This window comes from Stenella coeruleoalba, assembly GCF_951394435.1.
Source record: "Stenella coeruleoalba genome assembly, chromosome: 12".
Classification (NCBI taxonomy): domain Eukaryota; kingdom Metazoa; phylum Chordata; class Mammalia; order Artiodactyla; family Delphinidae; genus Stenella; species Stenella coeruleoalba.
In genome coordinates this window covers 75995566-76022395 of record NC_137158.1, presented here as the reverse complement: position 1 = coordinate 76022395, position 26830 = coordinate 75995566, and the positions used below count along the sequence as shown (strand labels likewise).

General features: G+C 39.3%; 1 protein-coding gene across 1 annotated transcript in view; it reads right to left on the bottom strand.

Moving 5' to 3' along the window:
* The window catches only part of CCDC170 (coiled-coil domain containing 170), an 86569-nt gene that overhangs the window by 26556 nt on the left and 33183 nt on the right, over positions 1–26830 (bottom strand). The window contains 7 exon segments of the mRNA XM_079939130.1: positions 3721–4038; positions 17783–17853; positions 17856–17967; positions 21769–21834; positions 21838–21913; positions 25671–25747; positions 25749–25928. Of these exon segments, the coding sequence (XP_079795256.1) occupies positions 3721–4038; positions 17783–17853; positions 17856–17967; positions 21769–21834; positions 21838–21913; positions 25671–25747; positions 25749–25928 (900 nt within the window).

Below are 26830 nucleotides of genomic sequence, written 5' to 3'. Positions count from 1 at the left end.
GGCCCTAATCCAATAGGACTGGTGTCCTTATTAAAAGAGGAAATTTGGAAAGAGAGACACACAAGTAGAAGGAAAATTATGTGAAGACACAGAGAGATCATGGTCCATAAGCCAAGGAATACCTGAGGCTACAGAAGCCAGGTGAGAGGTGCGAAACAGGTTCTCCCCTGCGGCACTCAGAAGACACCAATTCCAACACCTTAACTTTGGACTTCAAGCCTCCAGAACTGTGAGACAATACATTTCTGTTGTTTAAGCCACCCAGGTAGTGGTACTTTGTCATGGCCATTCTAGGAAATTAATACACTATAGAGGCTGGGAGAGCTGAAATCTCTATCTGTGTACTTTCCCAGATGCCCTTGTAGCCAGGAGTGACTATAGAACATAATACTGGACAATTAAATGTCAAAGGAAGTCTACTTGAAGCTTCTGGGCAAACGTTTGGTTTAGGATATTGGAGGATTAAGAACAGAGCAGAATGATGAGATCAGAAGGGGGAGTGTGGGAGTTGCAGAAACATCTCAGGTCCTTTATGGCATCGGATTGCTTCCCCAGAGCTCCCACACCAGACTGGAAAAGCTCCAGTGGAGGATGTACAGCCTTGTGTGTGCTCTAAAGCAGAACAGACGAGCTGTCTAGATAAATTTTTGTAAGGTTGTACTAATTTGTCTATAATGAAGGAGACGACATGGAAATCCCTCATGGTCCTGTCCTCTCTGTACAGATCAATTCTCAGCCAGGTGACTAGCCAGTTTGGAAACATCTAAAAGTTAAAAAACAAACAAAAAAACACTTTGCCTCAAGATTCTAAACTAAAATCTGAAAACGTCACAGCTTCCTGTCATTGTGTAAGAAACCATTATTTCAAAAACACCTTTTACGAGTGTCCTGAAATTTCAGGCTGCATAACATCGAAATACTCATTTAGAATTCCTGGGAACCCGACAGTAGAACATTCCTCTAAGAGAGTGGTTTTCAACTAGGGACAATTTCACCGCCCACCCCCCAGCCCCAGGGACATTTTGCAATGTCTAGAGACATCTTTGCTTGTCACAAACTGGGGAGAAGAGGAGGTACTATCGGTATCTAGTGGGTAGAAGCTGGAGATGCTGCTAAACATCGTACAATACACAGAATGGCCTTTACAACAAAGGATTATCCAGCTCAGAACATGTCAACAGCTGAGATACCCTGCTCTAAGATATAGTAAAGCATTTAAAAAGAAAATTAGATTTTGTTATAATCAGAAGAGCATGGAACAAGTAGAAATGACTTACTGAAAAAGTGTGGGTCGTGTCCTGAGTTCTACCCCGAACTGCAACTAGAGGAGAGTGAAAATGAAGAGCGAAGAGGTAAACAAGAAAAGCAATGTTCAGTAAGTAGGAGTCACGGTGAAGGGGAGAATTTGCCAGGCCCTGAGCACAAGGGTATTACTCAAGAGTGGACTGTGTGTTTATCCACGGCAGCTGGCAGGGCGTTGCAGCCTCCTCAACAAACAGATTCATCAAACTGCAAAGCTCCCATTCTTCAGGAACATTTCTAAGACAATATATGGAATCCATTTTCTCCTGATTTTACTTGAAGAGGAGTCACACAAGGTGCCAGCTATATGCTTGATTTCAGGCTTCTAAATAGTGAGAGCAGCTACTGAAAAAAATTACAGGGTAGGAAAGGCGGACAAAGGCACTAAAAACACTGAATCATTCTCATTTTTATGAGGAGAGGGAGAAGGCATATCCAGCTTAACCAATTTACATCATTTTGCTTTAGAAAATAAACATATACTTCATGCTGACAACTTTATGCCATGTTTCACATGCTGGAATTAAAATAGTTTTAGGAAAACATTTGGGAAAATAGAAGAGGGAAGCAATAAAATGAAATGGCAAAGATCCATTAGCTGTTGGAGTACGTCTATTACTATTCAAGGTAAGTCACTTGAAGTTTTTCCCAGTCCTGTAAATAATTCCCTTCCCCAATCCAGGACCTATATGTGTACTGCATCACAAGATAAACTGAGTCACTCTCAGAGACCCACACATGTTACAGGGGTGAACATTTTATATCCACAGAGAATCCTACACTTGAACAAAGGAGTCACTAGGGCTGCTCCTGGAGTACATGTGAATTTTGCAGTTTTAAAGGGAATTAAAAATGTTTTATCGGGACTTCCCTGGTGGCGCAGTGGTTAAGAATCCACCTGCCAATGCAGGGGACACAGGTTCAACCCCTGGTCCAGGAAGATCCCACATGCCATGGAGAAACTAAGCCCGTGCACCACAACTACTGAAGCCCACGCGCTCTAGGGTCCACGAGCCACTATCACTGAGCCCACGTGCTGCAAATACTGAAGCCTGTGCACCTTGAGCCTGTGCTCCGCAACAAGAGAAGCCACTGCAGTGAGAAGCCCGCGCACCACAACGAAGACCCAACGCAGCCAAAAATAAATAAATAAATAAATTTATTTTTTAAAAGAAGTTTCATCACTAAAGGAAATTTACAAATGCAGCCCCGAACTTTGAGTTAGTGATCACTTTGAGTTTTTTAGGATCATTAAAAGGAGGAAAAGTGCATTTTCTCCTTTCAAGCAAAAAAATGAACTCAATAGAAGAAATAGTTCCTAATGGAATCATACATAGAATTTGGATATTATTTACCTTAAAACCTCATTAATTAGGACTTCAATAATCTGGATTTGAGGATAGTTTAAACAGAGTGTGGGCTGAAATTAACTCAGCTAAGCAAAGCTTTATAGAAAATGAGACTTGCTAATAGTATAAATAAGGTAACAAAATTAAGCAAGCTTCAATCATATGTGTGATTTCAACCATTTTTAAATCCACTTGTTAAATAGGTCCCCTGAAAGACTGTTCCAGGTACCAACACATCAGGAAAAGGAGGCGAGAAGGGGAGGAGGGGCCAGGGCAGCAATAGTTAATGTTTAGTATTGCTATTTGCCAGACAGTGTGTTAAGGACTTCCTAACGATTTTTTTTCATTTAATGCTTACAACAAACAACAACCTGAAGAGGCAGATACAGTTGCAGGTCCAGGAACTCTTATCTACAATTGCAAAATCCAAAAGGATCTGAAAGCTGACGGTTTTTTTCCAAAAGTTATTTGCTAGCAAAGCTTGACCTAACAGGATTTGGCAACAAACCCTGACCTGAAGTGACCGAGGCTATTCACAGTCTTGGTGGGTCCCACGCAGCAGAGCTGCTCACAGCTTTTGCCACAGAAGATGAATGTGGTGATTATGGGGTGCTGTCCCAGACCCCGCTGAGGAGGAATATGGAAGGGTGCTTTCTCCATTACCTTTCTGGGGACAATTTTACCTTCCTAAACACTGAAAAATTCTGAATTCAAAACCACAGCAGGCTCCAAGGTTTGCAGACAAGGGGTGTGGACCCTGGGCTGTTCCCGTACAGCAGGCCAGGAAACAAAATCTCAGAGGCTGTCCTCTCAGGAACCTGCCCAAGGTCCCATCTGGAGCAAGTGAGTGTGCAGTAGAGACCAAGATTCAGCCCGGGGAGCTCTGAGTCCAGAACCCGCATGGTAGCATGTGGTCAGGCTTCGGGACTATAATATATAATTGAAAGTAGTACAACCACATTTAAATGCTACTTTTGACTAACTCAGACAACCCACTCACTCACTGAGTATGCTGAATGAAGGATCTGACTGTCCTTAAGAAGCCTGTACGCAGCCATCGCCCACTCACCCGTTTCCCGCTCTCTTCCCGGTCGCCCATTTCTCGAATCCTCTCCAGAATGGCATCCTCCGTGGGCCTAAGCGTGCCCGAGCTGCTCCTCAGGAGGGCTGCAATTTTCTCCCTAAATGAGGAGTACTCGCTCTGCGAGGCTGTGGCTGCAGCCACACTGGCCTTCAAACTCTTCTCCAACTCCAGAGGGCTTCTCTTCAAGAGGTTCAGCTCCTGCTTTGAGGCATCCCAGACCCGCTGGCCAGCAAGCAGCCTTTCCTGGAGGATCTTAACTTCCCCTTCAAGAGCTTCTTTCTCCTCTACAGCACTGAGCAAGTCCTAAAATAATTTCGGAAAGTGAGGACAGTAGCATTATCAGCTAAGGAGGGGAACCTGCATTTGCTTCTCATTTACCTTGCTTGCTAATAAGTTCAAGCAGTTAGGGTTAAATGCTCATTCCATTTTTAATTTTAGGTGCCCTATCCTCTCTTCATAAAGTTGTTCAATTGTAAAGCTATGTTAGGTAAATTTAGATGTCTGAAAAAGAGAAGGGATATAAAATCAGGGCTAGAAAAAAAAAGAAGGAAACTGACATATAAGCCTTTTCTATGTGGACCTCTGGAAAGAGTTAATAAAAACAAATCATTGGCTAACATACTACTAGATTCGATCCATATATAGAATATGTTTACAGGCCTATGTGTCCTTAAGTTTGGTATAAATGGAAATTGATGTTGAGTAAACAGTAAACCCTCAGAGTCCTAATAAGTCACTAAAAGTTATTTGAATGAAGATGTCTCCCCTTAAAACTATTTTAAATAACAGGTAGAATTATCATAAAAAATCATTGTATAAAGGAGAGTAGGGCTTCCCTGGTGGTGCAGTGGTTGAGAGTCCGCCTGCCGATGCAGGGGACACGGGTTCGTGCCCCGGTCCGGGAAGATCCCACATGCTGCGGAGCGGCTGGGCCCGTGAGCCATGGCCGCTGAGCCTGCGCGTCCGGAGCCTGTGCTCCGCAACGGGAGAGGCCACAACAGTGAGAGGCCCGCATACCAAAAAAAAAAAAGGAGAGTAAAATCTTTCTTTCAATATTCATTGACTGTGTATCCCCCTGTCTCATAAAAATAAAACCGATACTGATAGGACCTGAAGAAAGGAAATAGAAAGGAGTAGCCATTTGGTGGGTGGGAGGATTAAAAGTTAGAGGGAGACAGAGTACCATACTGAGAAGAATAATTTCAAAGAATATGATATGTATGATTAGGTTTGTAAAAATAAAGGGCATTGAGAATGTTACCAGTACACCTACTTCTATTTACTATATGTAGAATGGTCCAAAGAGGCATAAAAAGGATATCTTTAAAATTCATTTAAAAAAAAAAAAAAACACTTGTGGCCAGCACTGCTATAATACTGTAGTCTAGGTAAATGGCATCATATTTTTGGTTTTTATTTAAAATAGTATGTTAGGGGCAAAAATAACTAAAAAGAAACCATATCGTCAAATAACAGATTCTACGTCTAAACTGGCCAGTTGACATTTCAGGCTCCTAGTTAAAATGCAATCATCCCTTTTGCATTAGAGCTTGAAGACAGGAAAAATGTTACTTGAAATGCTACCTCCTACCTTTTATTTTAAAAAAAAGAAAGAGAATATCTTCCTTTTTTTTTCCTGGTGATTTTTTTTTAAAATCAAGGAAGTCTTGGGCATCAATTTGAATGAAAAGTCATCCAGTGGATGTAGGTAGTTAGAGAAAGCTGCCCCTTTCTGAGATGTAATAACTAAACTAATTATAGAAACTAGTTTGTGAAATGCTTTGCTTCTCCAGGTCCTGGCACCAGCTCCATTTCCCCACTGCCTTTCCAAACCAGTCGTCTGTGCAGAGAAGTCCCATTATTACTGCTAATTAAATTATGTACACTTTATCACAGATACAATATTTTAACACTTTACAGATTTCTTTTCAGATAGTAATACAGTAGCTGCTCAATTAGAGTAACCAGTATCCGCCTTGGCGATAATAAATTGGGCCCATGTATTACTCAGAAACTACCATCTAATGTGTGGTTAGAAAACTGAGGTCCTAAATTCGATGATGCAGGGATGAAAATTAATCCTAATCCCCTCAGAGTTCTAAAACTTGATAGGAAATTACATATTAACTTTTACATTGAAAGAAAGTCCCTAATGCAAAAGAGGGGAGTTTCCATGACCAATGGAGAGACATTTTTAACCAGGAATTTACAAAAGATCCTAAAAATACACAAAAAATATATCAGACACTTGAGTACTATAGACTTACTGTCAGTTTGGAATAAACTAATCAATCAGCAGCTTACAGCAGGAGACCAATAAACACCATTAAAATATTTCAGCTATGAGGCATTTTTTCCACCCCAATATCAGGCTGTTTTCTCACTGCCTTAGAGACCAGGGTCAAAACAGTCTTCTTTAACAAATCCAAAGCACCAATGCTTACGTCTAATAAAAATCAGAAAATTCTTTTGTGGTCATAGAATATAGTGGCACATGGCAGCAGGTCAGATTTTTTTTTTCTGGACACATTTCAGCCCACAGAACTATATGCTGTTTCTCGTATGAAATGCAGACTCGGGAGCCAGCGACAAGGCCTTGGGGACCTGCTCCCCCAGTGCTCTGATTAAGCGCTTCAGAATTCAGAGGCACGCGGCCGATCTGCTGGAAACAGATGTCCTCAGACTGAAAATGCAATTACTTGTAGAGCTATTGGGAGACAGCGGCTAGAGTCGAGTCTTGTTGCATGGCTACCTCAAGGATACACTGAAGTAATGTGACATTGGTGTCGCCGGCCAGGACCTCGGGACTGCTGTCAGAGCACGCTGACACACAGAACAAGAAACAAGTAGCTCCCTGAGAGCAAAATCAGGGCTGACCTCCACAGAAGAAATCGCACAGGCAAATGAGCACAGACCCTATCAAGACAGTGACAGGGATCACTTTAAAAAATTTTTAAATTAACAAATCTTTAGATTCAGTGCTACTAATGCAACAAAGTATAATGACCCCTTCACAATTACTTTTAACAAAAACATTTGTAAATAATAAGATCAAGGTGTTCAATTTAATTTCCCAATTAAATGCATTAAGTAATGAAATCATTCAAAGGTTTGTGTTTTTAAAACACAATTGATTCCTATTACAATGTTGCTAACCATCCTATGGATTTGGATATGCCTGAGATCAAACTGCCTCTCAAAACTAAAATGACTAATTATCATCAGGGTAGAAAACCTCTGGCTTGAGCTTAATTCATCCAACCCTAGACAGATTTCATAAAATTAAAAATTCGTTGGTTATTTCTACCTACTACAGTTAACATTAACAAATAAACTCAGAAATTCCCCCAAACATGTCCTCTCATACATTGCTGGTGGAAGTGTGAATAGGTATAATTTTGATATAAATATCTAAAACATGTAATATGCACAATATCCTTTGGCCCTGTAATTCCATGATCTATTAGAGTGGAAGCTGCAGAGTAACATTTTACTTCAAAATGAGGAAGACCTTTCCCAAATCTGAGCTGTCCCAGTGGCATAATCAACCTTGGAAAATAATAAGAATTCAACTTAAATTTGAAATTCCCATTATTGACAAACCCGATACAAGTTAACAATAAGTTTAACTGTCCATGAGGCCAGTGTGTTCCTGGGCTTCGCTTCAGTACTGCAAAACGCTCTGCCCTGAACTGGTCAGACTGTGCCTGGAGGACCATGGACAGTTCCCAGCTGAAATTTTAAGAGGGACATTGTCAAAATGGAATGAGTTCTGCATCACATGCTAGGATTAGACCCATAATAAAAATATTTATGCAGTCATGTTATTTTAAATTCTGTTTTAATTTACTTTAAATGTGTTGAATGAACCTAAAGACAAAGCATTGAAAACTTAATTATAGTTACAGAACAGAATGAAAATATTACAAACCTTGACAAGGTAAATACAATAATAAAATAAAAACTGGAATGCAGAACGATGGGAGTAAAAAGTAGGAGGCATTAAATTCATCATATATCATAGCAGAACATCTAAAAATACTATATCAGGTTGTTGAATCAGGAACAGAAATGTATTGTTTTAAAGTCTTAATGGTAATATCAGAGGTTCAAACAAGAGTTTGAGGCTAGAAGTGGAAGGAGAGATGATTTTTAATTTTACTTTGGAGCCTTATGAACATTTTTAATCTTTTATAATATGAGCAGATATTAGTTTAGGGTTTATTTTCATTTTAATTACTCACCATTTTAGAATAGCGAGCTCCTCTAGCTTATGAGCGCCAGGACCCAGACCTACCCACCATCCTGTTGGCACCAGTACTGGGATGCCTCAGGCCAAGTAGCTAGCTGGGAAGGGATACAGCACCACTAGTAGGCTGGCTGGCTTCCTTAGAACCCCAAAATCCACTAGCCCACCCACCAGAATGCCCAGGACCAGGCTCCACCCACCTGTGCACCTGCACTAGCCCTGGAACCCCCAAGACCAGCAGCCAGCTGACATTACTTGGCCACAGCCACTAAGAGGCCAACACCAGCTCTGAGATACCTTGGGCCCCTCAGTCAGCCACCCCAGGAACCAACCCCACCCACAAGCAGGCAGACAACAGACCCAGGACCACTGCAACCCAGGAACCTGCCATGTCAGGACCCAGCCCACACACAAAGGAGCCAACACCAGCTCTGGGACACCCTGGGCCACTCAGCCAGCACCAATCCCTAGAAACATACAATCTTCCAAGACTGAATCAGGAAGAAACAGAAAATATGAACAGACCAAACATCAGTAATAAAATTGAATCAGTAATTTTAAAACTTCCAACAAACAAAATTCCAGGATCAGATGGCTTCATAGGTGAATTCTACCAAACATTTAGAGAAGAGCTAACACCTATCCTTCTCAAATTGTTTCAAAAAATTGCAAAGGAAGGAACACTTCCAAACTCATTCCACAAGGCCACGTATTATCCTGATACCAAAACCAGACAAAGAATCACTAAAAAGAAAATTACAGGCTAATACCACTGATAACCATAGATGCAAAAATCGTCAACAATAAATTGGCAAATCAATTTTAACAATACATTAAAAGGATCATACCCATGATCAAGAGGGATTTATCCCAGGGACGCAAGGATGTTTCAACATCTCCAAATCCATCAGTGTTATATACTACATTAATATATTGAAAAATAAAAATCATATGATCATCTCAGTAGATGCAGAAAAAGATTTTGACAGAATTCAACATCCATTTCTGATAATAAAAAAAAAAAAAACTCTCCAGAGAGTGGGCATAGAGGGAACATACCTCAACATAATAAAGGCCATACATATGACAAGCCCACAGCTAACATCATACTCAATGGTGAAAATCTGAAAGCATTTCCTCTAGGATCTGGAACAAGATAAAGATGCCCACTCTTGCCACTTTTACTCAACATAGTATTGGAAGTCTTAGCCACAACAATCAGACAAGCAAAAGAAATAAAAAGAATCCAAATTGTGAAGGCAGAAGCAAAACTGTCATGTTTGCAGATGACATAATACTATACACAGAAAATCCTAAAGATGCCACCAAAAAACTACTGGAACTCATCAATGGATTCAGTAAAGTTGTAGGATACAAAATTAATATGCAAAAATCTGTTGCATTTCTATATACTAACAATGAACTATTGGGAAGAGAAATCAAGAAAACTATCCCATTTACAATCACATCGAAAAGAACAGAATATCTAGAAATAAATCTAAGGAGGTAAAAGACCTGTATTCAGAAGATTATAAGACACTGATGAAAGAAACTAAAGATGACAGAAACAGATAAAAAAAATATACCATGCTCATGGACTGAAATAATTAATATTGTTAAAATGACCATACTACCCAAGGCAATCTACAAATTCAATGCAATATCTATCAAAATACCAAAGTTATTTTTCACAGAACTAGAACAAATAATTCTAAAATTTGTATGGAAACACAAAAGACCTCAAATAGTCAAAACCTTCTTCAGAAAGAAGAAAAAGCTGGAGGCCTCATGCTCCCTGGTTTCAAACTATTACACAAAGCTACAGTAATCAAAACTGTGTGGTACTGGCACAAAAACAGACATGTATATCAATGGAATAGAGATCCCAGAAATAAACTCACATTTATATGGGCAATTAATCTACAACAAATGAGGCAAAAATATACTGTGGGAAAAAGACAGCCTCTTTAATAAATGGCGTTGGAAAAACTGGACAGCTACATGCAAAAGAGTCAAACTGGACTACTTCCTCACACCATACACAAGAATTCAAAATGGATTAAAAACTTAAATGTAAGACCTGAAACCATAAAACTTCCAGAAAAAAAACATAGGCTATGTGCTCTTTGACATCAGTCTTAGTAATATTTTTTTGGACCTGTCTCCTCAGGCAAGGGAAACAAAATCAAAAATAAACAAATGGGACTACATCAAACTAAAAAGCTGTTGCACAGCAAAGGAAACTATCAACAAAATGAAAAGGCAGCCTATTGAATGGAAGAAGATATCTGCAAACAATAAATCTTTTAACAGGTTAAAAGCCAAAATATACGAAGAACTGATACAACTCAACATCAGGAAAAAAAAAAAGAAAGGGCTTCCCTTTTGGCACAGTGGCACAGTGGTTGGGAGTCTGCCTGCCGATGCAGGGGACGCGGGTTCGTGCCCTGGTCCGGGAGGATCCCACATGCCGCGGAGCGGCTGGGCTCGTGAGCCATGGCCACTGAGCCTGCGCGTCCAGAGCCTGTGCTCTGCAACGGGAGAGGCCACGGCACTGAGAGGCCTGCGTAACGCAAAAAAAAAAAAAAAAAAAAAGAGAACAACTAGATTGAAAAATGGGCAGAGGGCCTGAATAGACATTTTTCCAAATAGACATACAGATGACCAAAGATCCAAGAAAAGATGCTCAACATCACTACTGAAAATCAAAACCACAATGAGAGATTACTTCTCACCAGTCAGTACAGTTATTATCAACAAGAAAACAAATAGCAAGTGTTGGTGAGGATGTGGAGAAAAGGAAACCCTTGTTCACAGTTGGTGGAATGTAAATTGGTGCAGCCTCTGTGGAAAACAATATGGAGATTCCTCAAAAAAATTAAAATTGAACAACCATATCATCCAGCAATTCCACTCCTGGATATTTATCCAAAGAAAATGAAAATACTAATTAGAAAAGATATATGCACCCCTATGTTCCTTGCAGCATTATATATATATATATAACTCAGCTATAAACTCAGCTATAAGAATGTATATAACTCAGCTATAAACTCAGCTATAAAAAAAGAATGAAATCTTGCCATTTGCAACAACATGGATGGACCTAGAGGGTGTTATGCTAAGTGAAATAAGTCAGACAGAGAAAGACACAGAATCACTGTGTGATTCCATTTATATGTGCAATTTATATGTGCAATAAAAAACAAATGAACAGACATAACAAAACAGAAATGGAGTCATAGATACAGAGAACACACAGGTGGTTGCCAGAGGGTAGGGGGATGAGGGAAGGAAAGAAGTAGGTGAGGGAGACTAAGATGTACAAACTTCCAGCTGCAAAATAAGTGAGTCATGGGTATGAAATGTACATTGGGGAATATAATCAATAATTACGTAATATCCTTTTATTGTGACTGACAGTAAATAGACTTACCATGATGATCATTTTGAAATGTACAGAAATATCAAATCACTATGTTGCATAACAGGAACGAACATAGTGTTGTAGGACAAATATACTTCAAAAACAAACAAACTCATCGGTTACAAGGGGTGGGAGGTAGGGGAAGGGGGAATTGGATGAAGGCAGTCAAAAGGTACAAACTCCCACTTAAAAGACAAATAAATCCTAGGGATGTGATGTACAACATGATAAGTATAATGAACGCTGCCGTATGTTATACGGGACAGTTGTTAAGAGAGTAAATCCTAAGAGTTCTCATCACAAGGAAAAAATTTTCTATTTCTTTAATTTTTTATCTATACGAGATGATGGATGTTCACTAAACTTACTGTGTCATCATTTCACGGTGTATGTAAGTCAAACCATTATGCTCTACACCTTAAAATTATACAGTACTGTATAGCGATTATATCTCCATAAAACTGGAAAAAAAGAGAGAACCAGGAGGAGGACGTGAATTATAGGGATTTTGATCCTGACTTGCTACAGTGAAGAACTGTCAAACAATTAAGACTGCACAGAGGAAGTGGACCTCCGGTGAGTTCCCTGCCTCTGGAGGAGTTCAAGGGAAGGCTGGGTACTAGCTAGACAGGGACATTTTAGAGATGATTCTTATTTCAAATAGAGAGTTTGATGATCTAGATTCTAAAAGACCTTAGGGTCACTTCCAACATTGTGATTCTATGATTTTAAAGAGATCTTTAACTTCTTTAGTAATTTATCCTGTCTGATAATTTCTCATTTCCAGGAACTCTTTCCATATGTCTGTACTCTTAAAATAACCATACATTTATTTTAATCCTTAGATAAAAGTAAATAACTAGGAAAAGGAAATTAAAACACTGAGCATCAATTATGTGCTGGGCTTGTCTTGAGTACCATATGTAGATTACATCATTCAATCCTAACGATAACTGTAAGAGGTAGATCCTTAAATTATTTTCCCATTTTACATACAAGAAACTGAAGTTCAAAGAGGTAAAGTCATATGCCTCAGATCACACAGCCAAATGATTCTGGAGCCTATATTAAAAACCCAAGAGCCTCGCCTCTGAGCCACCCTGCTCAGTGTGTCTCTCTTATCCTCTCCCCTCTTACACACTCTGCTGTAGACAACAAACCAAGAAAGCAGAAGGGACATCCTTCCAAACCAAGCCTGCTGACTCCAAAACCAATATTCTTTCTCCTAGCTTCAATTCTGGCCACTAGAATTAAGGAAAATGTGAAGTGTGACGGAAAATAAGCTGTTTTAAATCCATTATGTAAGTTTAATTTCTGATTCACTGATTGAAACGTCTGGTCTATAGGAAACGTGTGTGGCTAATGTAGATAAAATGACTACTTTTCTCAGCATTAGATTATTTCGAGACGACAACAACAACAACAAAAGGTGCCAATCTATAAAAGTTTTTAAAACGTACTGCAATTTAAACTATTAAAGATTGTCAAATAATATATTATCCATATGTATAATAAATCACCTGGATTTTTATTTGGGAATTTTCATAAAGTAACTTAAAAAAATCATTAAGATAATAAGAAAAGCTGAGTTTGGTAGAAACAGCACCTCAGCCCCGTGGATACTTCTACCTCTGCAGTCATTCTGGACTTTATTAATAAAGTAAGTTTCCAACCTCAAAAACAGAGCTTTAGAAAGCATTATGAAAACTCTTCCTGAGACCATTAATGTGTCAGTAAAACCACTTGACAGTGTTTTTCAGTAGTAAATCTTTGAAGTCATAATCCCATGAATGAGCACTTTATTAAAGACCTCAAGTTTTTAACTGCCCATATTTTTTTAATAATTTGTATTATTTTGGCAGGAACTTGATCCCAAAGTGAATGTGTTTCACAAGTCTGAACAACATTGCATCATCAGTCATTTACAAGTAAAGACACATATAAAAGAGGAATAAGTTTTGTATTTTTAATGTGCTTTTGCAATACATTGTCATTTCCTACTGCTCATCTCCAGAAACGCACTTTTATAGACAAACTCATTCTTCATAATTTTCAAGGCTTGATAATTTGATAACTACTATCTATAATCAAATTAAAATCATTCATTCACTGAGGAAATTTGCATAGCTACTTATTTTTATTGTTCCACTGACAAATAGTATTTGGCACCAGACTTGTATGGAGGAAGTAGCTGTGAATATACATGCAAAGGGGATTACTGATAAAAGCACAACAACATAATGACCAGGGTTCAAGTCACTTTGCCAGTTAATAGCTGTGCATACTTGAGCAAAGTATATAACCTCTCTGAGCACTTAGCAAAATGACTATGTTAATGGCAAGTGATTAATAAATGGTGACTATTATACTAATGATTGCTGATAGTACTAACATAAAAAGTCTGAGAGTCTTAAACTTCACTAAGAAGGTTTACTTATAGGTGGCATATTGAAAGTGTAATTTTGAAATAATTTTATGTATATTGTAAGACAAATCAAATGAGTAAATATTATTGGTAATATCCAAAAGATACTAATATAAAGTTAAAAGATATTAATTTATTAATAAATTAATTAATTTTAAATTTTTATTTTTAAAATTAATTAATTTTAATTAAAATTAATATTCTAATTAACTCTAGAATATTACTTTTAATTAAAAATACCAGTATTAATTTATTACTAAAAAAAGTATTTCTAGCTCTGTCCACTCACTGAAAGCAATGATACCCCAATAGCAATGAGCACACCTGAAGCCTGAATCTTGGTTTCTAAGCACCATTCCCCAGTAAAAGGAGCCAAAGCTCCATAGAGAAGGCTGCTTTTAGTGCTGTGGTCTGAAAATTGTAAGTGAGCCTAAGATATCATCTTCTGTCAAAAGGCAAGGAAGCATTGAAAGACTAAAGGAGTCAGGTTATAAGGTCACAGAGACCATCTTGTAGGGACTCGTCCTGGCCAAACATGGAGGATTGGAAAGCCAAAAGGAGAATAATTGATTATAATATAGTAAGTGTCAATAAATAAAAATCCATGTGTCCATAGAATTGAAAATAAAAGGTAAGAAAACAAAAAGCTTTTCTTTACGTAAGAATGTCAACTAATAAGTAGAAGGAAGGATGAAATTAGAATATTATCACTTTGCCACCCCTGATGTAAGTTAATCCAGAAAAGAATCGATGGATGATAACATCACTAGGTCAACTTGATGCAGAACAGAAATAACCTGCCAATGATCACCCCACAGATACCTTACTTAACTGAAGGAAAAAAAATGTACCTTTACACTAAAGATCTGGGCAATCAAACTTAGTTTCAGCAACAATAGAAAAATCTAACACTATCTGCTTCTAATGCAATGCAATATGAAGTATACAACTTCTGCTTTGAAATATTCTTGCCAGAAAGGTTTAACCTGGGGACTTCCCTGGTGGCACAGTGGTTAAGAATCCGCCTACCAATGCAGGGGACACAGGTTCAATCCCTGGTCCGGGAAGATCCCACATGCCACAGAGCAACTAAGCCCGTGCGCCACAACTACTGAGCCTGCGCTCTAGAGCCCGCAAGCCACAACTACTGAAGCCCGCGTGCCTAGAGCCTGTGCTCTGCAACAAGAGAAGCCACCGCGATGAGAAGCCCACTCACCACAACAAAGAGTAGCCCCCGCTCGCCGCAGCTAGAGAAAGCCCATGTGCAGCAACGAAGGCCCAACGCAGCCAAAAATAAATTAATTAATTATTTTTAAAAAAGGTTTAACCTGAAACCAATACAGCCCCTAGATCCAACTTTAAGTGTATAGGGCATAGATGAGCAAGTTAAGTAACATCTTGAAGAAACAATCAGACCACTGCTCTGTACTCTGTATAAGTCAATGATATTTTTTGAAAAACTATAAAAGGCTAAACATAACAAATAAATGCAATGAATGAACCTAGGTTGAGCCCCAATTTGGGGAAGAAAACAGCTATAAAAGACATTCTTGTAGAAAATGATGAAATTTGAATGTCAATATTAGATGGTTATTGATTAGCTATTGCTGTGTAACAAATTAGCCCAAACTTAGTGGCTTAACACAACAAACATTTATTATCTCACAGCACTATGGGCCAGAAATCTGGGACTGACTTAGCTGGGTGTTTCTGACTCAAGGTCTCTCAGAAGGTTCTAGTCAAGCTGTTGACCAGGGCTACTGTCACCTCAAGATCATCTGAAGGAGGAATTCACTTCCAAGCTCACTCACATGGTAGCTGATAGGCCTCGGTTCCTGGGCACCTGGGCCAGGCAACTGGCTACCTGAGGGCCCCACCACATGACAGCTGGTGTTCCTCAAAAGCAACGATGCAAGGGAATTCAAGAGAGTGTATCTAAAACAAAAGCCACAGTGTTTTCATAACCCAATCTCATAAGTGAGATCCCACCACTTCTGACATATTCCACTCACTGGAAGTGAGTCAATTCATCCAGCCCACAAGGGGAGGGGGATTAAATTCCACCTCTTAAGAAGTACAAAAAACGTGTGGGTCTGATAACCTCCAAGGATGATATTGTGGCATTATTGTTGACTTGTAGATGTGATAATGGTATTGTGATTATGTACGGTAATGTCCTTATTCTTAGAATATATATGCTGCTGTAGTCAGAAACAATACATACGATGTCTAAACCTATTTTGTGTGTGTGTGTGTGTGTGTGTGTGTGTATACAAAGTAATAAAGCAAATACAGCAAAATGCTAACAACTGTTGCATTTGGGTGGCTAATAAATGGATGTTCATTGTATTCCTGTCTATACATGTTTGAAAATTTCTGTAAGAAAAATTTGGAGAAAAATAATTGAGTTATTTGAATTGTGTCCGCTCAAAATTCATATGTTGAAGCCCTAGCATCCAACGTGATGGTGTCTGGAGATGGGACCACTGAGAGGTAATTACATTTAGATGAGGTCACTAAATGTCATTACCTCCCAGCCTCCAGAACTACGAGAAATAAATGTCTGTTTTTTAAGCCACCCAGTGTATGGCATTTTATTATAATAGCCGAAGCAGACTAAGACAAGGTGCTCAAATGATTGAAGTGACTTGATAACAGGGATAAAATTTTTACTCATTTCACAAAGTTAATGTGACAGAAGAAGAAATCCAGTGGTAAGAAGGGCTTTTGATACAGAGAACTGGGGGGAAATAGAAACTATTATCATTACTGTGGATCACTTTCATATTCCAACTTCTCATATTACCTCAGCTTGGCAGTGAAGTCACTGTAGACCTGGAAGACCTAAGAGATGATCCCACAAAGATGGCTCCTTCTACTGCATCCCGCCAACTCCAGAACCCCCGTCACAGCCTGTGGGACACCACTGAACCTTCACCCTTCATGGAGCCTCTCTTTTTCAGCATTAGTCATTCCTTAATTTTAAACTCCATCTCCTTTACTCTTCAACTTTCTCCTACGTATTTTATTAACTGATTGCACTAGCTCACTTTTGCTTTTGGAAATTAATTGTTATTATTAATCCCATGATTAGTTTCCTTGACACAAAATTTTTTAAATATAATTAAAGGATTATATAGTGTTAAAAAATACTGTATTAATTCCCATGCTCAAACAGGCTCCAGCTAATTTAAAAGGTAAAGCAATTCATTGGATAAATAAAAGTTTGGAATTAAGAGTCACTTCCCTTTGGCAATATCTCTCAAAATTACAAACCCCATATCCTTTGACCCAGCAAGTCTACTTCTAGGATTTTTGTCTTGCTGATATAGTCTCACATATGAGAACTGACAGATTATTCATAGCAGCCTTGTGTATAATAGTGTGTAGTGTCTTACCAATTTTTTAAAAAGTAAATAAAAAGAAAAACATAGAGGTGCAGAGTATGTTGTCATTTGTGTTAAAAATAAATAATAATAAACATATGCATATATATAGGTAGAATATTTCTAGAAAGGTATATAAGCAATTGTTAACAGGTTGCCTCTAGAGAGACCAGCTCGGTGGCTGGGGGGAAGGGATTGGGGGATAACTTCTCATCACATTCCCCTGTGTCCATTTAGAATTTTGTATCTTGTGAATGCATTACCTATTTGTTCAAAAATTAATTTAAATTTTTTGTAATCCTTACAGTTTAACCAAATAAGACGTATTAGCTACAAACTTTTTCCTTTTAAGTGTTCTGTATTTCTTTTTTCTAATTAGAAAAAAACTGTATCCCTGTGGCCAGATCAGGTCACTGACTCCCATGGTGCCCCAGACCTCCTGCTGAGAGGAGCCTTTGAAACTGCAGTCAGTAACACCAGTGTGCTCATCCACATCTGGTTTTCAATTTCTGCTTCATAAACATGATCCCAGATGCACACACACGCTCCACGTACTGTACCTGGTTCAGCTTCTCTTTCTCTTCCACGCAGGAGGCAGCTTCTTTCTGCTCTCTGTTTACTTCTGAAGCAGCCTCATGATTGTTTCTCTGCTAGCTTTTGCCTCCATCTCATGGACATTTTTAGTCTCTTCAAGAGTAACGATTTGTCCTTTCACGAATGCGTTTTCCTTGCACAGCTCTCCAAGCTGAAGAGAAAGCAATTACAGCTGTCCCGTAAAAACTAATAATTTCATACCACTCTAAGCAATTCTGATCTATAAACCCCAATGATCTCATTATCACATGACAACAGGGAAAGAGCTATCCCTCCATCCACTCAAAAGATAACTTTTTCAAAGGCAGCCCCTAAATGCTCTTGTTATGTGCAGACCCAGTGGTCAAATTAAAATTAATCAAAAGGTAAATCAAAAGGTAAATTAATCACAAGGCAACAAGGATGAGAGTTCAGCCAAAAGCTTCCAGACAGAACAAGCATCAACGAGCCCCTGGCTGCGAAATACTCAAGGGGCGGTGATGTGCCTACAGTTACGGCAGGCAAGGAAGCAAGGCGTTCTATTCAGCCCACATCCACTGGCACCAACTGCCTGCAAGGCGTTACCTGGCACAAGGTGGGGACATACAGAGAAGAAAGCAGGACTCTCTTTTTCAAAAAGAAAATCCTTCTTATTAATATAAGCATAGAAAAATCCTGAATAACATGCTCAAACAATGTATTCGAGTGGTTGGCTGGGAGAATAAGACTTGTATGATTTATAAGGAGGGAAAATAAAACCAACCAGCCTCCTTGGCCCCTGGGAAACAGCCACGCAGACAGCTCAAGGATGCCTGTCAAAAGACCCGAAACTCCTCATGACAGGGTCAGCATTTGTGTTAGGACAATCAGGGGAAGTGACATATCTTTTAGCCTCAGCAATTTGCCAACATGGTGCCCTGCTCCTGACTCAGTGCTATTCCCTCTCTCGTGAACGCTTTTCCTCATATTTGTATACTTCCTCTCCAACAGCCTTTTCAAGGTCCCATCTCAGAGGGGCACTCCTCGGCCGGCCTACCTAAAGTAGCATCCCATGCCTCTAACCTGCTTCATTCTCTTTCCCCATATCCTGATTTGTTTTTCTTCTTTGCACCTTTTACTACATGGGATAATACTGGATATTTGTTTATTTCCTCAGCATCTTTAACCACAACAATGGAAGCCCTAGGAGGGCACAGACTCAGTCTTGTCTCATTCACTGCTGTATCCCAGCACCCAGAACAGTGTCCAGCATACTGTAATCACTCACTAAACGTATGGGAAATGGATGAATGAATGCCAAATAAGGAATCCCTTCTTTTCTACTGTTTCCTTAGAGTGTGTGTGTACATGTGGTTATAAGGGCCTTAAAAGTAAGGGAATGGCTTTGAAATTGCAGTGGTTTTGTTCACCTTCTCAGGGTAACACCTAGTGAGTGTTCAAGACAGTAGCCTTTTTGCTCTTGGCCAGGGAGATTGTTGGTTTTTTTTTTTTTTAAGACAGGGACCTCCTCAGGTGATTGGGATGTTAAAACTCTAGGGTCTCAGGATCTGTTTAAAAATATAGGTTATATCATCATTCAGGTATGGTGAGGCCAATGGATCAGGAGACACTGAAACTGTGTTACTCACAGTTTCTGAGAGGAAGGGGCACACCGTGCCATGCAGGGCCGCCCAGGGAGCACCAGGGCTGGTCAGGAGACAGAGAGAGCCAGGGGAAAACATGTTTTCCACAGGAAGGAATGGGTGAGGCAGGGTAAGCAAGCTAGTTTGAGTAATTTCAGTGGGTTCTGGAGGGTAGGAGCCATCTCTAGTTGTCTGCCACCTGACCCGGGGGTGATCAGTTGGATAGTGGCCAGAGTATAAAAGCCTGATAGAGGAAGTGGCTGGGGTATGGGCTGTGTATTGGTTGGTTTGCTTATGAAAGCTGTGCACCCAGGAGACTCATTTACTAGGAATTGGCTAATCCTGGGACCCAGTCTTTCCTGGGTCAGCAAGGCCCCAGATGTCAAAGCATTCGAAGTACAGAATATAAAAAGGCAAGATTAATACAGTATTAACGCCCAGATTAGCACCTGGAGATTGTCTCTGATGAGGGAAAGGGTACCTGAAAGAAGGAGCTTCTTAATTTCCTTTTCTTTTCCCCACCACTTGGCTTTAAAGATAACCCCCCAACTACAATGTGAAGTGGACTTTTATCGCCAGGCTCCTGGTCACATGTTACGGGGGGAGCTGAATCCAGCACCTTGAGGGTATCAGACAGAGCCCAGGCCTGAGCAACCAAAACCCATGAGTGAGGTGGAACTTCCTGAAGCAAAGTGTTCCATTTCGCAGCTCTCACAGAGTTCACGTGGGAGGCTTACTAATAACCCACTGAGGGGAGGCCTTTAAGAATGGCTGCATCGGGCTTCCCTGGTGGCGCAGTGGTTGAGAATCTGCCTGCCAATGCAGGGGACACGGGTTCAAGCCCTGGTCTGGGAAGATTTCACATGCCGCAGAGCAACTAGGCCCGTGAGCCACAACTACTGAGCCTGCGCGTCTGGAGCCTATGCTCCACAACAAGAGAGGCCACAATAGTGAGACCCGCGCACCGCGATGAAGGGTGGCCCCCGCTTGCCACAACTAGAGAAAGCCCTCGCACAGAAACAAAGACCCAACACAGCCAAAAATAAATTAATTAATTAATTTTAAAAAAATACAGGAGTCCATGTATTTAAAAAACAATGGCTGCATCCCCAGTGGTCACTGCAGTGCTGTTTACAATAGCCAAGACATGGAAGCAACCTAAATGTCCATCAACAGATGAATGGATAAAGAAGATGCAGTATATATACACAATGGAATAATACTCAGCCATAGAAAAGAATGAAATAATGTCATTTGCAGCAACATGGATGGACTTAGAGATTATGATACTAAGTGATGTAAGCCAGACAGAGAAAGAAAAATATCATAGGCTATCGCTTATAAGTGGAATCTAAACAAAAATTATCCAAATGAACTTATGTACAAAATAGAAATAGACCCACAGACATAGAGAACAAACTTATGGTAACCAAAGGGGGAAGGGGGGGAGGGATAACTTAGGAGTCTGAGCCTAACATATACACACTACTATATATAAAATAGACAACCAACAAGAACCTACTTCATAGCACAGGGAGCTATACTCAAACATTTATAATAACTTATACGGGAAAAGAATCTGAAAAAGACTATCTATATATAATACATATATATATATTACTGAATCATGTGTATGTGAACCACTTTGCTGTACACCTGAAACTAACACAACAGTGTAAATCAACTAGACTTCCATTTAAATAAATAAATAAATATTTTTAAAAAAAAAGAATGGCTGCATGGAAATCTATCAGGAAGCAAGGATATGAAAGGTTTATAAATGAGCAAAGATATGGTGTCCATTCAAATAGCTTCACGCTCTCTAATGAATCACTACAGTCCAGGTGGTGATATAATTAATTTCCATCTCAATGGCAACCTACCATTAAAGTAGGATTTTTATTTATTTGGCTTTAGTGTAAAATCAAAAAGTACTTTAGAGATAATCTTAACCTTATGCTCAAAAAGTATCCCCAAAATGACACACAGCTGGTTTTGGTTTCGGTTGTGAGTGTGTATGTGTTTCTATCTGTAACTAAAACAAACAAAAATCTTCCTAAAACAAATCATTAAAATGAATAATTCGTTGTATTTGGCAAGCTAAATACATTTTAGACAAAACAATCAATTCCTTCTGGAGAATAATTAATCTCAAATAATGCTAGAAAGGATCTTGGAATTGAGGCTCAGAGAGGTGATACGGTTTTTCCCAGGTCACGCAGTCAATTAATGCTGTACTAGGGCTCCTGCCCTGTTCTCCTGCACCCCCAGACTCAACCACAGCTCTTCCTTTATGGCACACTTCAGAATGACCACTGAATGTATAGTCTTTTTAATCTTCATACAAATACCTTTAGAATTAAATCTTCATCTGATGCCTTTTCATTCTTCTTCCCTGGATCTAAGCAGTCATGAAGTTAAGCCAGAAATTCCTCATGTTCCCTGCAATTCTGTGAGACTTGATCCTTATTCTCCTTGTTTTCCTTTAAACATCTTCTGTCGGGCAAATAACAAATAAGTCAAGTTTTAACACCAAACAAGATAACATTCATCAAAGTTCAGAACTCAAGCTCTCTGTCGGGAAATAACCAATAATCATTTCAACACAACACAGTTTCCCAGACACAGAGCACGATATCGTCTTGCAAGCCCAGTTAAAGAGGGAGAAAAGTAGAAACAACTCCGGGGCACGTACACTCTGCAGAAATGTAGGGAGATCTTTAGGGCATCTTAGCAAGGGAGACAGATTATCTGCCTCCTGTTCCTGACATTTTAGGATCTGCAGAAGTGGAAGGTGGTTCTCTAGATCACACATGGATCCACTCAGCCGTGAGTCTCTGTTGCTGCTTCGTGGGAAAGAAAGAGAGTGATGCTACGTTGGGTCTAGAGACCACGCTTTGGTCACTACACAATGATCCATAAGAGTTACTTAGAGCTTTCCCTGGCTCATGGCCAAGCATAACTATAATTAAAAATACATCAGAAGCAGGGGATGTGCCCACCCCTGGAAAAGAGAGGTGTTCAATCATCAGCAAAGATCACTATTAGTTTTTGCACATCCAGGATTTTTAAAGAATATTGGAATGGGCCAATCAAGGAAAATCAGTCAATTTATGCTCTGCTGTGAATATTTTATTTCAAATCTCAGATAGGTTTGCTAAAATAGCATAGTCTATTTCTAATTCTTTAAATGTTAAAAACTAAGAGATCATAAAAAACAGACATATTTTAAAGGCAAATTAGGATCATTTCAATAATTTGGCATCATTTTTTAGTACCCTAGATAATAAACATGATTATTGCTTTCCCTTTTTACCATGTTGAGTGTTTCCTGCAATTCTTTCACGCTATTCAAAGATTAACAAAGCATGTAATTGCATATACTCAAAAGCATATCATATTTCTATTTAGAAAAAATGTACAACAATAAAAGACCAACATCAATATATCTCTAAGTTCTTATTTTCAGCATATGAAAGGTAATATTTATTCAGTCTCTCTCACTCATTTAAGTCATAGTTAATGCTATGGCTCTGATTTACTTATGTATTTGATTCTATATATTTACGCTAAGATTTCAGTCTTACTTCTCTGTTCCAGGAGTTTCTCAATTATTTCCACTTCTATTTGCATTTCACTTTAACCCAACAAAGTCCCAGGCATCTATCATAAAGACATAATCACATAAGTGTGAAAATATGAATGCACATGGGTACTCACTGCATCTTAGTTTATAATCATTTTTTTAATGGAACTAACCTAAGTGCCTAAAGTTAAGAGCAAAAAGAACCTGTTAAGTAAATTATGATATTAACAGGCAATGGAATATCACTGGCCATTAAAAATGATACAATGAAAGACTTTTTAAGTATTTACAACATATTATTCAGGAAAAATAGTTCACTACATGATACCGTTTATGTACAACTGTCTGAAGATCTAGTCAACAAAATGTTAACTATAGCATTTCTGGAATCATAAGGTTGTGAGTAATTTTAATTTTGGGGGGCACTTTATTATATCTTTAAAAACTTTCTTATAATGAATATATATCATTTTATTACTCATTTGTTTAATAAATATTTATTGGGCACTTACTATGCTACTTACTATGCTTAAAGGTGCTAAAGGTACAGTAGTAAACAAAACAGATAAACATCCCTCATGGGGCTTACATTCTAGTTGGGAAGACGGACAATAATCAAAACATAAATGTATGTAAAATGTATAGTATATTATAAAAGGGCTGGAGACAAAAACAATTAAGCAGGAAAGGGAGTAAGAAACATTCGGGAGGAGTGGGGTGAAATTTTAGATGTAGTCGCTAAGATCAGGTTAGTGGCAATGGGAAGTTGTCAAAATTTAGATTTATTTGGACGGCAGAGATAGATGATAGATTTACTGAAGGATCGAGGAAAGAGAAACAAGGATGATCCAAGATTTTGGCCCTGATCAACTAGAAGAATGGAATTACCATTAAACAAGATTAGGAAAAGCACAGGAGGATTTTGTGGAAACACCAGGAGGTATTCTGGACATGTTCCGTTTGAGATGCCTGTTAGACATCCGCATGGAGATGCCCAGTAAGTCGTAAGATATGTGGGTCTTAAAAAAAAAAAAAAAAAAAAAAAAGATATGTGGGTCTTGAGCGCTGGGAAGAGGTCCAGGCTAGATCTAGAAACTACATGCTCGTGGGGGGTCACGAGCATGTAGATCATACTTTAAGTCATGAGACTGGATGAGAGTGAATTTAGATAGAAAGGAGAAGAGAGTCAAGGACTGAGTGAGCCCTGGGGCACTCCAGTACTTGGAAGTCAAGGAGATGAGGAGGACAAAGCAAGAGACTGTGACAGAGAGGCTAGAAAGGTAAGATCAAAAGCATGGGGCTTCCCTGGTGGCGCGGTGGTTGAGAGTCCGCCTGCCGATGCGGGGGACACGGGTTCGTGCCCCGGTCCGGGAAGATCCCACGTGCCGCGGAGCAGCTGGGCCCGTGAGTCGTGGCCACTGAGCCTGCGCATCCAGAGACTGTGCTCCGCAACGGGAGAGGCCACAACAGTGAGAGGTCCGCATACTAAAAAAAAAAAAAAAAAAAAAATGCAGGCACGCACAGTGTCCTGGAAGCTAAAACAAGAAAGTGGTTCAGGGAGAAAAGCCAACTGTTGGCTCAAACTGGAAGGTCAAGTAAGATAGGACTGATCATTGAATTTGCAATGCACGGTCACTGGTCACCTTAATGAGTGGCTTCAATGGAGTAGATCTGAGAAAGGAGAGAAACTGGTACAGTGAGTACATATAAACATGTTCCAGGAGTTTGGCAGTACATGGAAGGACAGAAAGAGGATAGGAACTGGAAGCATTGGGTTTTTATTTTTATCTTTATAAGATGAAATAAGTAAAACAAGTATCAAGTATCTTATTAGTAAAGTGATTTAAGTTATTATACACAGAATTTTTAAAGTGTATCTTAAGAACAGGTAGCTCCCAATTTTATCTCAATAATCACCTTTTGTCAGAACTAAGGGTAGAAAACCTAGATTTCCTGAGCTCTCTGCATAAACTGGCAATAAACCCTAATGAGGAGTGTTCAGGGTGGTCTGGGGTGTTCTGGGTTTCCGGGGTATTTTTATAACTAGCTTCTGAATAAACCCTTCCCCCTGTGCACTATTCCACCACCTCCACTTAAACCTCTACTTAGAGGAAATCTTCCAAATTGTATATATCTAAGAATTTGCAACCTTAATCAATAGGGCATAAACATGCTTAGGACAACGCCATGTTTGTTAAGATTCTTGGTGACATTTAGAAATGAGCTTGGAAAAAATTTTCAAGAGTCCAAAGATACGTGAGGTCAATGATTTTTTTTTTTTTTCAAAAATGCAGGGGACACGGGTTCGAGCCCTAGTCCGGGAAGACTCCACATGCCGCAAAGCAACTAAGCCCATGCACCACAACTACTGAGCCTGAACTCCAGAGCCCATGAGCCACAACTACTGAGCCTGCCTGCCACAACTACTGAAGCCCATGCACCTAGAGCCCTGCTCGGCAACAAGAGAAGTCACGGAAATGAGAAGCCTGCGCACAGCAACAAAGAGTAGCCCCCCTCACCGGAACTAGAGAAAGCCTGCCTGCACGGCCAGCAAAGACCCAACGCAGCCATAAATAAATTAATAAATTTATTTTTTAAAGTTTAAAAAAAAAGAAATTAGTATTTTTAACCCTAGCTCCACTGAGAAGTATATTGAAATATCCTCACTGCAATTTCTCGTCCAGTTCTACAACTTTCTTCTTTAACTCCTGGTTCTCCTTGACTGCAGACTGAGCTGTGATTTTTAGTTCTAACTTTAGAAGTGGAGAGTGCCACTGATTCTTCTTCTAGCTCCTGAACTCTGTCTCTCAAAGAGGTGAGGAGAGACGATTCTCTGGCATTGTTTTCTCCGTAGTTCTCCATTTCAGCTTTCAACTCTTGACAGGAAACTTCTTTGGAAAGCATCTTGGATCGCAGTTTTCGAAGCTAACATGGAAAAGAAGTAAAAAGAGGGAAAAGATGTCAATGGATAAGTTGGAAGTACCTTGAAAAAAACCCAAAGTCATAACTTAAAATTTCAATCTTTTATTCATGACTTCATCCGACTTTACTTTTTTTTTCTTCATATTTGTTTCCATATTACCAGCTGGGAAATTATGCCTAAATAGTGGACTTCATAGTCTGTCTTTTTCAAAAAACAATTGAGCAATGTCTTGTGGTAATTGAGTCTCACTCAAGAGACATGGGTGGTGTATTTTGCAAAAAGCAATAAAATATTTTGCAATGAGAATTCATTTTCTAAATCTGTATTACTGCTATTGCTGCTCACGATGAAACAAGGAAGCTGCAAGGTAGGCTGTTTGTAATTTCATGGCCATAGCTGTTTCCCGAGTCGATACAGACTATGCGATATATCACCGCATTTCTCCCCCTGGCCTTATGGACCCTTACTGTGGCTGATAAAGAAAAATAATACTCGGATTTCTGGAAAAAATATAGGAGAAAAGGAAAAATCATTATAGGATTTACACAAAGGAAACGTTTTAACTTTTATGAATTCTGTGGCATCAAAATGCTGAACACAGTATGTGCCTTATTAAGCTACCAGATCCACTCCCATTAGGAAACTTTATGAATGCATCTGTTTTTTTGGAAATGTAAGTATGCATGCATACACACACACACACACACACACACACACACACACACACACACACACACTCATCTTTCAGTGGGATCCTGGCAGCCTAGTGAGACTGCTAGTTACCTCACAGGCAAGCCTAGGATTCCTTGGGGCCATCAGGCTATAAGCGCAGTGAGTCTAGAGAGAATCTCCCAGAAACTCCACAATAGACCTGATCCAGGCCAGAGGGTAAATGCATCCCAAT